This window comes from Pecten maximus, chromosome 18 (genome assembly GCF_902652985.1).
Source record: "Pecten maximus chromosome 18, xPecMax1.1, whole genome shotgun sequence".
In the NCBI taxonomy this organism is placed as follows: domain Eukaryota; kingdom Metazoa; phylum Mollusca; class Bivalvia; order Pectinida; family Pectinidae; genus Pecten; species Pecten maximus.
In genome coordinates this window covers 11,546,976-11,563,193 of record NC_047032.1, presented here as the reverse complement: position 1 = coordinate 11,563,193, position 16,218 = coordinate 11,546,976, and the positions used below count along the sequence as shown (strand labels likewise).

General features: G+C 34.8%; 2 protein-coding genes across 3 annotated transcripts in view; both read right to left on the bottom strand.

Annotated features, from left to right (window-relative positions):
• Positions 1-3,489, bottom strand: part of LOC117317139 (exostosin-1a-like) — a 107,360-nt gene extending 103,871 nt beyond the window's left edge. The window contains 1 exon segment of the mRNA XM_033871938.1: positions 2,447-3,489. Within this exon segment, the coding sequence (XP_033727829.1) occupies positions 2,447-3,363 (917 nt within the window). The 5' untranslated portion in view covers positions 3,364-3,489.
• A 6,391-nt stretch (positions 3,490-9,880) lies between these two features.
• LOC117316484 (E3 ubiquitin-protein ligase RBBP6-like) overlaps positions 9,881-16,218 on the bottom strand; it is a 30,027-nt gene continuing 23,689 nt past the window's right edge. For both annotated transcript variants that reach the window (XM_033871092.1, XM_033871093.1), the window contains one exon: positions 9,881-14,590. In XM_033871092.1, coding sequence (XP_033726983.1) covers positions 14,424-14,590 — 167 coding nt within the window. In that variant the 3' untranslated portion in view covers positions 9,881-14,423. The remainder of the gene's footprint in view (positions 14,591-16,218) is intronic.

Sequence of the window (16,218 nt, the reverse complement as noted above, 5' to 3'; positions counted from 1 at the left end):
TCATCAGACGTATATTGTATGTATCATCAGACGTATATATGTATCATCAGACGTATATTGTATGTATCATCAGACGTATATTGTATGTATCATCAGATGTATATTGTATGTATCATCAGACGTATATTGTATGTATCATCAGACGTATATTGTATGTATCATCAGACGTATATTGTATGTATCATCAGACATATATTGTATGTATCACCAGACGTATATTGTATGTATCAGACGTATATTGTATGTATCATCAGACGTATATTGTATGTATCATCAGACGTATATTGTATGTACATCATCAGACGTATATTGTATGTATCATCAGACATATATTGTATGTATCATCAGACGTATATTGTATGTACATCATCAGACGTATATTGTATGTATCATCAGACATATATTGTATGTATCATCAGACGTATATTGTATGTATCACCAGATTTAGACATTTACGAGTATATTGTTAGCATAACCTCAGTAGGTATATACTAATAATAGGTATCACCAGAGTGAGCAGACATATATTTTTTACATCAGACACATAAATATTTTACAAGACTCTAGAGGGTGGACAGATTTGCTGTCAGAACTGAATTTAAAGGCATAATTATATTACTAAATACTTCAGGATAATATAAATCAATCTCTAAATCAAACAGCACATAGGTATGTATAAAGTTCATTTTTTTAAGTTCTTAGGAATTAAAAGGCAAAAGTGGTCTTGGTGACCTGATATTGGACAATACATAATTATGAACTGGTAAGCTGGATTTCAGATTTGGGAGTAGATAATTGAGCGTACAAGCACCTGTTCAGGGGGGTTAAAAATCCTGTAAAAAGGGTTTTGGGAAGACTGAATTATCACCGTAAAGCTATCCTTAGACAAACAAGCTTTAATCAGCCCACCTTCTCTATAGCAAGTTTTCAGCTTTAAAGAACTACATACTTTTCTCCTGTCTCATGGAATTTGTTGTTAACCTGCAGTTTGATACTATTGATCTAACTAATACATATTTGACCAATTGCCAGCACCAGCATATACATTATATTTATTAGAATTAAGACTGATTACAGGCCAGGGCATCTATATAAACATATATATTATAGCTAGCTATATATACAGGGCTTCCAGTTGACCCTTGACTTTTAGCAATTTCAGAAGTCAAATAATCTTTTCTCAGAAATACGAAGGGTCAAAACATTATCTCAAATAGACATGCTCCTTCAAACTCAAGAGTCAGATCTGATTTTGGAGAGTCAAAAACATACTTTTAAGGGTCTACTGGATGTCCTGATATAGTTGACCCTTGAGAATTCAATTTCAGAAGTCAAATCACCTTTTCTCAGAAATATGAAGGGTCAAAATTTTAAACATTATGTCAAATAATCATGCTCCTTCAAAGTTAAGAGTCAAATCTGATTTTGGAGAGTCAAAAACATACTCTCAAGGGTCTACTGGATGCCATAATATAACCTGTGATTATCTGAAACTTCAGAGCCATTCAAAATTTTAAAATGAAAAAATGCTAACATAGCATGTGAACTTAACTTGTAATGACGAAACCAATTTCTAGAATATCCAGCATTGATTGTCAGCTGCATGCCAAAGTGGCCACATTTTAACCTAAACCAGACTTGACTACAAAACACTTGAATTTCTACATGATTTCAAGCAGAATTAATTTAATCTCAGCTTTTTCCATAAAGCAATAAAAATAATCAGTATCAATACACTTGAATAAATGTGCATGCACCAACATGATGAGGTGGGTGGGTGGTTATCATGCATGGTCCGATTTGGAATTTAGTTGGGTCATCATCACCTATCCAAACATGGGTTAAAAACCCAAAGGAACTAGCCTCAATTTTATCATAGCTATATAGGTGGCTATTGACAAGACAACACTAGTACCGACTACCAGGATACCTGTCCTCCATGTAATCTAGTTTCAAATTCCACCCACATATATCATCCACCAAGAATCAAGCTAGGATGATAAGTTTTAAATTATAATTTGTTTTCATCTGAAATTTATATGATTTGGAGATAGGGCAATTAAGGAAGCTGAAATAGTTTCTCATCTGAATTGGGAAAGTTTACAAAGATATCTGGGTCAATGCATATGAAGTCCAATGGGTGATCAGGTACAAGTATATTTGGTCGCTCAATGTCAATATTGGAGAATGTCAGTGTTGAAAGCTTCGGTTTTGAATCTCTACAATGACCGATGACCATCTTACTATGCTTATCATTTTCATCAACAGTGTTGAATCGGACCTTAGCAGTATTTTATGAACCATATACAAAGCTGTGTAAAACTTGGCAGGGGACACTTGAACCTGGGTGTGTCACTGATAAAACTATGTAATATCATATTACACAGTACACTTTTGTTACCACTTTCATTCAAACCTGAAAACAAAATCAGAATCAATAATTTACCTGTCATATTCGATGTTATCCGTTTCGCATCTGGTGTCGTTCAATTCTATCGCTTTCTTCTGCCAACTCTTTCCATGTCGACACGTTGTCAATAACACTATATCCTCTCCATTATGAATATGATACAAAGAATTTCTTGTTTCTGAACCTATTCCTGTTAAATAACGCTTTCCTTTAAATCCTAATAAGTAGTGACGGAATGGAGGAATGTTGTTTGATGAAATATATACATGGCCCCTTTCACCTCCCTTTTGTGGGTGGTCTTTGCCAATTAGAGGAAAAGAAATATCGAAACCATGGCGAAACTTATGCACGGACATACTGGCTTTTGCCAGCATTGCCTCACCGATATCGAAATCCAAATTTTCTGTATAATCTGGCCAAGTTCCTGAATAAAGATTGAATAAAATATGGTTTCTGCCATTATTCCAGTGTTCTAATTGTTCAATTCTAGCTTGGATATTTTTAGAATAATCTTGACTAAGTACATCTCTATCTATTGTATCTATGGACAACACAAAAACGCATGCCTCGTATGGATCGGTGGTATAGTACCTCGATTCCTGGATAGCTGTGACCAATTTACTATAAGTCTCTGATACTCTTTCCTCCAATGGATAAAGAAATACTTTGAAACTTTTCCGGCACCGCGACATATCGAAACACGATTCCATTCGACATTTTTGTCTCTTTTTCGACTCTGACGCCCTTTCACGACGATGTTTTGGGGACATGTGCAGGTCTTCAGCAAAACTGAAGTCTTCGGAATCAGTAAACGATCTAAGATTTTCCCTTCGAAGGGTAAACATCGACCGAACCTTTCCTCCATTTTTAAAATTTGTATTCAAGCCATAATAGAGAATTAATAGTAAAATTCCTATGGCGAGTAGCAGAGAATATCGCTGAACAGCCTGCATGGAACATCTGAAGTCATAAATACTAGCCTGTCATTTTTCTGTAACCATCCTGTTCCCAGAACTACCCAAACTAAACAAAAATTCACCTATCACTCCACCCGTTCACATAGAAAGCGCCATCTTGGATGTCAGGAGAGTGTACACATGTGCGAGGTCAAAGCGAGGCACATTTAGGGGAATTCCATACACATGTGTACAATACACACTTTGTATCGATTAAGAGTGTTGCTATGGTATCAGTAATACAATTCATCACACTGTATCTATATATATTATAAGCCGGATGCAACTTTCTCACGACAAGAGGAAATGAGTGTTTCCCTACTTAGCCCCTAAATCCCATTCATGGTTTGGAGGTTAACGGCAGTCTAGTCGCCGGTTTAGTTAGAAATCAGGCGAGTCTCGATTTATTATTTTGTTATCACATAGACAGCTACTGTATACAAGGTGTTTCTAAAAATCAAATAACAATCTATTTAAAATATATATAACCAATATATTTTTATTCAACTAGAATTCTAGATCTACTTTCTTCTCAAACTCGAAATGATTAAAGGACGATTTCAATGGAGTAGGTCTAAATTAATTAAACGATGACATATTTCACTATTCGACACAGACCGTGTTTTTTTAACATTTGTGGAAATATTACCATGGCCAGCATACATGCACTAACACTTCCCTAACTTTATAGATACATTCCCGTTTGTAAGGAAGTTAATTTGATGTATGTTTCTCTTTAAAAGGTATGTTATTAGCTTTCTTTCATTCTCTTAAAAACCCAAAGATGTCTTAGATGGATCTAGCAACTACCGAATGAGAAATTCTAAAGATGATTTTTCGTGAAAAGTGCCATTTTTGTCCCTAAAGATCGTGTGTTTGCCATAGATCTTGTCTATTTCATGGAATAGGTCTAAGCTCAGCTAAGCTCAAGGGCATGTCAATAGTCTTATATAAAAAAAAAAAAAAAAAAATTATGGTTTCTGCCATTATTCCAGTGTTCTAATTGTTCAATTCTAGCTTGGATATTTTTAGAATAATCTAAAACATATATTTATATATATATAATAATGATGACAATGTAAATACAAATAATTTAAGAAATGAAGTCGGGGAAAAAACTAATTACCGGTTAATTAAATGCTTATTTTCGCGCCATTTCGACTTTTTAAACAGCGGGAATTTGCGACAACAAATTGATTTGAAGCGTCCGGTTCAGAATTAAAAAAAAAAAAAATGCATTTTTTTCCGCTGGATATGTTTCTGACTCAGCGCCGTTTAAATAAAATAATTATCATGTTAGTTCTATGCAAGAAGTTTTTTAAACGATTTTGACACGCTTGATTTATGGCATATGGTTATGTACATGGTAATTATATATTTGAATAAAATACGGTGATATTTAAAAAAAAAAAATATTCTAAGGCATGCATGTGTCTTTATACCTAATAGTCTTTGTCTAGACTTGATAGCGAACTGGCGTTGATGTTTACAATAGTTATAATTAAGTAGTTATGATTTAGATGTGAAATAAACCTAAAGGTATATTTAGATTATCGCCATATTGATTCTAATTAAAAGGACTGTTGTAATCACTTGTGTCCAAGTTAATGATGTTGTGTCGCCATATTTAAAAATCATAATGCATAAACATGTATCCAATATCTTTAATTATTTGTAATAGATATGTTTGAAGTAACTTAGTCAAATTTGTGACACGATTTTACACTTCTGTAGTGTTTCTCAACGAGCTACACAGTCAAACCTGTCTACAAAGACCATCAAGGAGCATAGAAAAGTGGCCTTCACAAACACGTGGTCTTTACAATGCTAAACTGATCAAGGTACGATAGATATTGATGCATTAAGAACCGGTTTTTATAGACAAATAGTTGTATTTGTTTTCCGTGTCTGTACGTGATTTATTACATTTCCACCAGTGAAATATCGATACTTACTCATTCTATAAATGTAATATTTTTCTCTCGTTTATAGACATTTTTATACCATGTATGTTGTACCCATGGTTTTCGTACGGATGACCTAGGGTTTTACAGGCAGTTTTGACTGTTGCTCATAATTAGTATATATTCACTTGCGAAACTGTCTCGAGTTACCTCCCCTAGGATAGTAAAGTTGTAAAACAAAGTTTTTCATAATGAAAGTTCTAGATTATCAAACCAGTCATTGAAGCTAAATTGCATACGGACGGACGACGCACGACGACGGACAAAATGCGGTTATAATAGGTCACTTGAGACTTCGTCTGAAAATATATATTACATATTCCCGTTTACAACCCGTAATCCCGGTTATAACCTAGGTTTAAATCGGTTATACCCAAGGTTTAAATCGGTTATTATATAATCTAGGTTTAAATCGGTTATACCCAAGGTTTAAATTCTAGATCCACCGTTGTGCTTCTTCCGGCATCTCCCAACAGTCTTGAATAGGAAAATGGCGGTTTAAAAAAAGTAAGATATTCAACGATAACAAGATCAGAGATTAGTAGCCAATTTAGATACAAAATTAACGGCTTCCTTATTAATTTTCGCTTCTCTATAAAACTCTGAAAAATGTCACGATGGTACAATTTGGTACAATTCAAAAAGTTATCCCTAAAATTTTCGAAGTTCAGAAAGTCATATAAAAGTTTTAAGTTTTCTTTGTCGTGTTTGTTAATATGAAAGTTGTTGACATTCAAGAATGTATTGGTGTAATATGTGTACACTGTCGAATACTTCATGTTTAGCTTCATAAACACACTTATAAACAGGAAAGAAACTGGATGCTTTTTAGATCAGCATTTCGTAAACCACTTCCAGTTTGCTTGTTCATTTTGATAGGTATCTTCCGTTTCTTCATGCACTTACACGCATTAGGACCACGATGTTTCATAAAAAAACAACGCCTGCATTCATTAAAATAACTATGATTTTGTAATAAAAACACGCATGAAACTTTCACTAACCTTGACCATTACGCGTGAAATGCGATATTTGTTTGTTGCATATCGGTAGGTACTCCTGCAATTATTATCGGTACGACAATTATGAGACAAAACAATTTCAGGTATTTTTTAAAACTCATTTATTCGCCTTAAGAGTCGTACTATTTGAAAACTTGACACATATTATTAAATTCTATATAAATGGGAAAATGTGTAAATAATAGGCTATGCTTGAAGGTACAGAGTGGACGAACACAATCTTGTAAACATGTGCCCAATCCTATATATATGGATATTAATAAAATATGTTTAAATAAAACAAAAACAAAAGGAATATGTTGGGACTATGAAAGAGTGCTACAGCCAAGAGCATTCACAAATATAATGATGATAAAACAAATATATTACAATGATTTTTTTTTATCAAAACAATGGATGAACTCCTCTCCTCGTATTTGTCAGTACCAGCGGACGAGTCTCCCGCAAAACAACGATGGCACGGTACCACCTGCTACGTACACAGAGGTCATTTTTATAAACACATTTACTTCTCGTGATCTTCCAATTGCAAATTTCGTTTTCCTTACTATAAATCATGAACCAGTATTTTGGCAACTATTCAAAAAGGGCCAGGTCAATCTATCTTGCAGATTTTCTCAGTTGGCTAAAAATCAAACCGGAAAAGGAATCGGGAAATGAACATGTATATGTCTACTGTAATGAGGAAGACACAAGGATATTATATAGTTTTATTTCATTAGTTTTAATTTACCGATTCAAGAATCACAAAATCAAAATACTTGAAAGCATATCAAGCGTGATACAAAAATAATTTTAAAAGTTTAACTTAAAATAGTTATAATATTGTAATAAAGATATTCCACTACCAGTTGGCAACACGTTGTACCATGATATTTCATAGATAGACTTACTGAAACGAGAGGTGGTGGATATAGTTTGTGTGGGGGAAGTCGGCAAAGTATCGGACTATTGCCTTCAAATGCTATGGATAGCATGCGACGGCTTCTGGTATGTTGTTCAGCGAGGTAGTCACCAGCTACTACAAACGCCCTCCTCAAAATGACACTGGCTGTTGGATAAACCCGGTAATGAAACAAATCATAGACAGACGGATTTTACATTACAGCAGTGGTAGAATAAAGAATGTAGAAACTTTATCAATTACGTTGATGATATCCCCGTTAGGATATGCGTTATGATATCACTCATACAGGATAGGAATGCACTTACCTGTACACACTTACCAATACCGATTAGAAACATTTCTGGATTAAGATCCTTGTTAGTTTGTATTAGGGTTTTGTGGATTACGTAAGCTTATGTCGAGTCTACCCGGTATTTGCATGTCTTATTATTCTGCAAGATATGTTGCAGACCTTTAAATACAGTGTGTCTTATCAAAGATATACTTGAAGTCCAAAATGGCTCCTTTAAGCTCACCAATATATGAAGGGCAAATGAGCTTATGAACTTCTAAATTATTAAGGGGCCCAGATAAGCTCATGATATTGTGCCAGCAGTATTTCAAGATTGACGACCTTGACATGCTTCCAAGGTCAAAATGTTCAAACAACTTATTCTCGCTATTATGAATTTGCTAAGGGTAATGATATTAAACCAGCAGTATTCTGGGATGAATATGACTGTACCATATTTGTTAAATGAACGACATTGACCTACTTTCAATGTCACATAGGTCAAATACATGTACATGCAAGTTTGTCAAAACAACCAGGGTGTCTGTGGCCATGACGGCTAACAGCATACTGGGATGAAGGAACAGAGTTTGTCCAAATGAATATCCTGAAAAAATTTTATGACCATCCGTTAAAATTATATCTTCTGATACAGGAAGTAGAAAGCTACCAAGTTTGTTTTTAAAATGCTTTTCACCTAGGTGACCGGGGTTTGATTCCCTGATCGGACATAAAAAAAGTTTGAGGGTCACCTGTTTGACCATACGGGTTTTCTTTGGGTTCACATGTTTTTGACAACACACACTAAGAAACCGCGCATGCTTCCATCTCGATCATGATTGATTAATGTAAGTTAATATAACATGTAATGTTTTGCAAGAGATGTAAAATGTATAAAATTGATAACTTTCAACCGCTTGACAATAAGCAGGACGCTGTTGTGTGATTTCATATCATAAGATTGAAGAGGTGTCTGTGGATAATTGGATCACTGGAAGAGTTCTTTTATAGTGTCATCATACTGAAATATCAAACCTAAACTCAGTAGCATGGAATCTCACAGCTCAAAGAGACAATAGCTTTAACTTTCAACAAAGCCACAATGGTGTGAATCTGGATTCCTGAAGCAAATATTTGCTATGTTGTATTTACTGTAATTAACAGGTTGAGATTTTGAAAGACATTATTGAAGATTTAGGGAAAAAAGAGGAAATTCAATTTATAATTTAGAACCAAAAATACGAAACATTTAGTTTGCAGTTTCCAAATTAATTCAGTGCTGTCAAAATAAAAATAAGGTGGACAGATTTAAAAAAAAAAACGAAAACAAACTTTTTGTTTGGTCACTTTTTGCTTATGTGGACAAACCTATTGTTAATTGTTTTAATGTTGACATTGCAGACATGCATGGTGTCTTTGCAGGCCTTCAGATGTTGCAGATGAAAGTCCAAGTGAATTCTCCATTGTTTGTCAAATCTCCATTGTCTGTGTCAAATCTCCATTGTCTTTGTCAAATCTTCATTGTCTTTGTCAAATCTTCATTGTCTTTGTCAAATCTCCATTGTCTTTGTCAAATCTCCATTGTCTTTGTCAAATCTGCAATGTTTGTCAAATCTCATTTTTCTGGGTTAAATCTCAATTGTATTTGTTGAATCTCTATTGTTTGTCAAATCTCTATTGTTTGTCAAATCTCTATTGTTTGTAAAATCTGCAATGTTTGACAAATCTCCATTGTCTGTGTCAAATCTTCATTGTCTTTGTCAAATATCCATTGTCTGTGTCAAATCTGCAATGTTTGTCAAATCTCATTTATAACTTTATAACATGAAATGATCATTGTGTATAAGCTTTCAATGTGTATTGACTTAAGTTGCTTTTGAACAATGAATATAAATACAATGGAAATTGTTGTTTGTATTGTTGTCATATTATGGTTGCTAGGGCTAACCACAAAAATTTGTACATCTAAAAATATTTACAAGCTCCAAACCATGAAAGAATGTACGCAAGAAATTTCATGTTTTACAGCGAGTTAATTGCAAAATTAGCCAAAGCCAAACCATTTATCAAATTTTAAAAGTATTTAATTCAATTTCCTGATTTAACTGCTCGGCATTGATGGCTGCTTCCAATGTATTAACACATTAGACCTTTGGCATCACGTCATCAAAACAGCTGTGTGATGTTAGCAGTTTAATACATCCTTGGCTCTACTGTATATTACTCTCAGTCAATATTCAAAAGTGCTATTATCTTGAGTCTTTTATACAATCCTTTGACCCAGAAAGAACTTCCATCCAAAATATCAGCACCATGCTATCACTTTTAATGAGTACACAACAAACTCTGTAAACCTTCAAACAAAATTGATGTCAGACGAACTGATGAATGGCAACGTTACAAGTTATAAGCCTCCGACCACAATGGTGAAGACACAAAAAAAAGAAAAAAGAAGTTTTATTTTATATTTGATTTTATATTCAAATATTCACGGAATTTAAAAAAAACAAACATTATGTACAATGTTTCAAATAAAACAATTTTTACATCGAGTTTAAAACATCCTTTTCAGGGACAAGTACATTTAAGCACTAGACTCTACCATTTCCTACTGCTACAGCAGCAGAATTGGCCAAGGTAAGGCCTGCTTAACATTCTTCTCACAGGCAACGCAATCTACCATATCTGACCTTATAAGGACATATACCACAATAAAACGACCCGACTTTTCTTCAGGGGAATGATGGGTGTATTTAATTAAAATAGACAAACATGTTGATTTCTCATACTGAATTTGCAATGTAATTAAAATCTAGACAGTCATTATCACTATGTAACATGACCATCTAATGACGTCGCATAAGGGGTCAAGTTCTGGTGACCTTTGCTATCTCAATATTTCACTTTCTGGGTGAATTGTCAATACATGTATTTCGATGTCATCGATCTCACTAATTTGTCAAATCATGCATCTGAAGCTAACCATTTTGGTACAGAATGTATACCATGCACTCTAGTCATGCTATTTCGCACATCCAAGATTCTGTAAGTAGTAATTTGATTGGTTAATCCAAAAGGTCATCCTGACATGACCTCTTATGCGATGTCATAAGGTGATCATGTAACATAGTGAGAATGAGCATCTATATCTCAATTCGATTGACTGAATCTGCTAAAAATGTTTTTAAGTCTTTTACCAAACACAACAAAACATTACACTGATATTGAAGAATATTTCATTTTTTTTTTAACCCCGAGAATGAATGTAGTGTACCTTTCTTTTATAAGAGAACAGTGATTTTATCAGGTCTATTTCGGTACCTATGAGATATAAATTTTCTCTACTGACTGGTTCTAGTAAAATTCCTAGGATTACTAGATGGACCACTAATATTCCTTAACTGAACATTTTCTGTAAGAAAACACTATGGAATAAAGGTTAAGTTTTCAAATTATCTAGGTATCAGGATGTTTGAGACAAACAAGGTCGTAAAGGCAGGGATTATGAGGGCAAATTTGGGAGAAATGTGGTCGTAAGAGAGTGGAAGCAAACTTTTTTCTCTCCAAAATTTGGACATATCTTTAAAGTTGTATATTGTTTTATACTGAATTTACGGTAGATAATTTTGATAAGTCATACTGTTGAAGCCTTGGGGCAGGGCATAAGTGCAGTAACAAGCTGCATATATAACTTAACAGTACAAGCAATATACCAATATTAAATAATTATCAAGGTTTCCACTTGATATAACATTCCACCTCGACTAAAAAGTTACAATAACCGAGCAAGCAATTACCATAAGCCCTGAAGTGGAAGTTAGACTTGTAACCACCATTAAACCTAATTGTAGAGAGAGATGAGAAAACAGGATTAGGAAATAATTGAAATAAAAGAAATAGAGGAACAATTTATTGTTTGTTGTATCAACAATTGAACATAAGTCAGGTTTATATTTACAATAATTGTACAGTATAACTTGACTGCACCAGCCCCTCCTTGTCATATACACCATACCCTGCCTAATATAGATACCTGTATACACCAAACCCTGCCTAATATAGATACCTGTATACATCAAACCCTGCCTAATATAGATACCTGTATACACCAAACCCTGCCTAATATAGATACCTGTATACACCAAACCCTGCCTAATATAGATACCTGTATACACCAAACCCTGTCTAATATAGATACCTGTATACACTAGCCCCTCCTTGTATACACCAAACCCTGCCTAATATAGATACCTGTATACACCAGCCCCTCCTTGTATACACCAAACCCTGCCTAATATAGATACCTGTATACACCAGCCCCTGTCTAATCCAGATCACTGTATACACCAGTCGCTGTCTAATCCAGACCCCTGTATACACCAGCCCCTGTCTAATCAAGATATCATAATACACCAGCCCCTGTCTAATCAAGATCCCTGTATACACCAACCCCTGTCTAATCCAGATCCCTGTATACACCAGCCCTTATCTAATCAAGATCCCTGTATACACCAGCCCCTGTCTAATCAAGATCATTGTATATACAAGCACCTGTCTAATCAAGATCCCTGTATACACCAGTCCCTGTCTAATCCAGATCCCTGTATACACCAACCCTGGTCTAATCCAGATCCCTGTATACACCAGCCCCTGTCTAATCAAGATCCCTGTATACACCAGCCCCTGTCTAATCCAGATCCCTGTATACACCAACCCGTCTAATCCAGATCCCTGTATACACCAACCCCTGTCTAATCAAGATCCCTGTATACACCAGCCCCTGTCTAATCAAGATCCCTGTATACACCAGCCCCCGTCTAATCAAGATCCCTTTATACACCAGCCCATCTAATCAAGATCCCTGTATACACCAGCCCCTGTCCAATCCAGATCCCTGTATACACCAGCCCCTGTCTAATCAAGATCCCTATATACACCAGCCCCTGTCTTATCAAAATCCTTGTATACACCAGCCCTGGTCTAATCAAGATCCCTGTAGATACCACCATGGGTATTGGGATCTTGACAATATTTCATCCTAAATCAAAATAGTTAAAACTGTCATATCCGGACCCTGTCTATTCTAAAATATCTGTGTTGCATTCCTATCATAGTATATGTGTATATTTTGGTAAAGAAACAATCTGAAATATATAAATCATTTGGGAAAATTCAAGCTGAAAGGTTTATTTTGATAGTTTACTCAAAATGTTTGTTTGAGGATAATCCACCATGTCAGAAAGAATGTACATTAATACATTCCTTGAACATATTTTACAAGATTTTTGAAAATGCTGACATATTCCCAGTTAATTCAAACTTAAACCGGAAGGATATTTCTACAAAAGTTTCAAATTCCTCAATCTATAAACCGGACACTTTTGTATAAACTAGCAAAATGTTTCAGTCATGTTGGCCTCAAGTTGTTATATTGTAGAACAGTTACCTATAAAAACATGAAGACCACCATTACTGCAGAACAAATATTCTAAACATACAAATCTTAATGTCCCTTAACCAGTAAAGTACCATTCCCTCCTGCAAAATATAGGACAATTGTTTGCCCAAGTAAAAAACATATTTTCTATCTATTCCTAATTATCCAATTAAGTGTACTTTGAGCATAAATGAGTGTCGGATAGTGGACACAAGACATCAAATGGTACATCTAGAAATTTTAATCTTGTAAAATAAATGACAGGTTTCAATTCTTTACTTACATAAGTATGAATATGAGTTCACATAAAAAAAAGGTTGAATAGGTGACCATTTCACATCCATTAATACAAAAATATACATCTCACCAAAAAAAAGCAACTGTTACTTGGTAGATTTTGTCTACCACTGCTGAAGAGCCACCTCCCCTGATTATAGTTAAGACAAAGGTTGGCATTTACTTTTAATTTACAATATTGGTTTTGTATGGTTTAACGTCCTATCAACAGCTATGGTCTTTTGAGGCCGGTCTCCCGTGTGTGCGAGATGCATATTTGTGGTGAGTGTGTGCTTTTGGGGCTGAGGCATATTCATGTTGTCTCCTTGTGGTAGTGCTGAACTGAAGCTGACTTTATAGTGCTACCTCACTGAACTATACTTCTAAAACACCCAGCAGGACACCTCACCCGGTAACTTAATATTGAAAATGGGAAAACCATTCATCCCAATCCCAAAATGCTGAGTGTTAAGCAGGAGCAGCAACTGCAGATTTTACAGACCCTGGAATGTCTCAGCCAGGGGACAGTATGTTCTGTAAAACAGCCTTACATTGGTAATCATTGTCCAGCATTCAATATGAAAACAACATAACATTTATCCATTTCATATTAAAACACTTATTTTAATGTTTAAAATCATGCCAGTTAAGTACAAATTTAAAGTACAATAACATAATTTACAAATTGCCTAAAAACCAGTTGTTTAAATCTTAAGATTTTGTTTTATTCCTCTTTCAACCTTTAAACATTATCAAGGAATTTCAATCTCAATCACAACTATATGCAGCAAAGACCCCATCAAAGCCACAGGTAATGATGGAACAAGAAGACCGCGGGGGAATCCTACTTCCATAATTGCAAAGCTCATGTATATCATTTATTGTCAATGTACTTCCAAGAATAATCAGCAACTTTAGCTACTCATGGTAGACCTGTTTTTCCATGCTGATTTGGGTTGTGCAGCTGTTTCTGTATGTTTGTGACAGAGTTAACTCCCCTTTCATCTCGTACTGCATGGAGTGTTCCTCAACCTCCGTAAGAGTTGTCCACAATATTGTATTCTGTATAATTTCTTCACCCTTTGTAAGGTCATATTTTTTAACCTGCTGTTCTCACGTCTCGTCTCCTGTGTTTCCATAGCCCCAACCTGGATGTATATTACACAAGTTATCTCCCTTTTCATGTTGTACTGGATGGCTTGTTATCCTCTCTGTTATCATCGTGAGTGGTCTTTTCGGATTTGTCTTTTGTGTCACTTTCCTCCTTCTCTTTGTCATCATATAAATCATGTTTCCACACCCGGTCACCACTAGTGGAGGAAGCTGGTTTCCAGTTAGGATTCCAACCTACAACAGAAAATCCGACAAATCAGAGGTAAATCATATATTTATTATCACAATAGTGCTACCTGCCCTACAGTCTATCCCTTGACCTATCACCACCCGAATCTACCGCCACCTAAAGTTCTATACACATTACCATTGGTGTAGTATTGTAGTAAGACATTTCAACATTGGTGTAGTGTTGTAGTAAGACATTTCAACATTGGTGTTGGGTGTAGTGTTGTAGTAAGACATTTCAACATTGGTGTAGCATTGTAGTAAGACATTTTACCATTTCTGTAGTATTATAGTAAGACATTTTACCATTGCTGTAGTGTTGTAAGACATTATACCATTGCTGTAGTGTTGTAGTAAGACATTTCACCATTGCTGTAGTGTTGTAGTAAGACATTACTATTACTGTAGTGTTGTAGTAAGACATTTTACTATTGCTGTAGTGTTGTAGTAAGACATTTTACCATTGTTGTAGTGTTGTAGTAAGACATTTCACCATTACTGTAGTATTATAGTAAGACATTTAAACATTGCTGTAGTATTGTAGTAAGACATTTGACCATTACTGTAGTATTATAGTAAGACATTTTACCATTGCTGTAGTGTTGTAGTAAGACATTTTACCATTGGTGTAGTGTTGTAGTAAGACATTTCACCATTACTGTAGTATTATAGTAAGACATTTTACCATTGCTGTAGTGTTGTAGTAAGATATTTCACCATTGCTGTAGTGTTGTAGTAAGACATTTCACCATTACTGTAGTGTTGTAGTAAGACATTTCATCATTGCTGTAGTGTTCTAGTAAGACATTATACCATTGCTGTAGTGTTGTAGTAAGACATTTCACCATTGTTGTAACATTGTAGTAAGACATTGTACCATTAATGTAGTGTTGTAGTAAGACATTTCATCATTGCTGTAGTGTTGTAGTAAGACATTTCACCATTGTTGTAGCATTGTAGTAAGACATTGTACCATTACTGTAGTATTATAGTAAGACATTTCATCATTGCTGTAGTGTTGTAGTAAGACATTTCATCATTGGTGTAGCATTGTAGTAAGACATTGTACCATTGCTGTAGTGTTGTAAGACATTTTACCATTGCTGTAGTGTTGTAGTAAGACATTTCACCATTGTTGTAGCATTGTAGTAAGACATTGTACCATTACTGTAGTATTATAGTAAGACATTTCATCATTGCTGTAGTGTTGTAGTAAGACATTTCATCATTGGTGTAGCATTGTAGTAAGACATTGTACCATTGCTGTAGTGTTGTAAGACATTTTACCATTGCTGTAGTGTTGTAGTAAGACATTTCACCATTGTTGTAGCATTGTAGTAAGACATTTTACCATTGCTGTAGTGTTGTAGTAAGACATTTTACCATTGTTGTAGTGTTGTAGTAAGACATTATACCATTGCTGTAGTGTTGTAGTAAGACATTTTACCATTGCTGTAGTGTTGTAGTAAAACATTTCACCATTGCTGTAGTGTTGTAGTAAGACATTTCACCATTGCTGTAGTGTTGTAGTAAGACATTTTACCATTGGTGTAGTGTTGTAGTAAGACATTTCACCATTGTTGTAGCATTGTAGTAAGACATTTCACCATTGCTGTAGTGTTGTAGTAAGACAT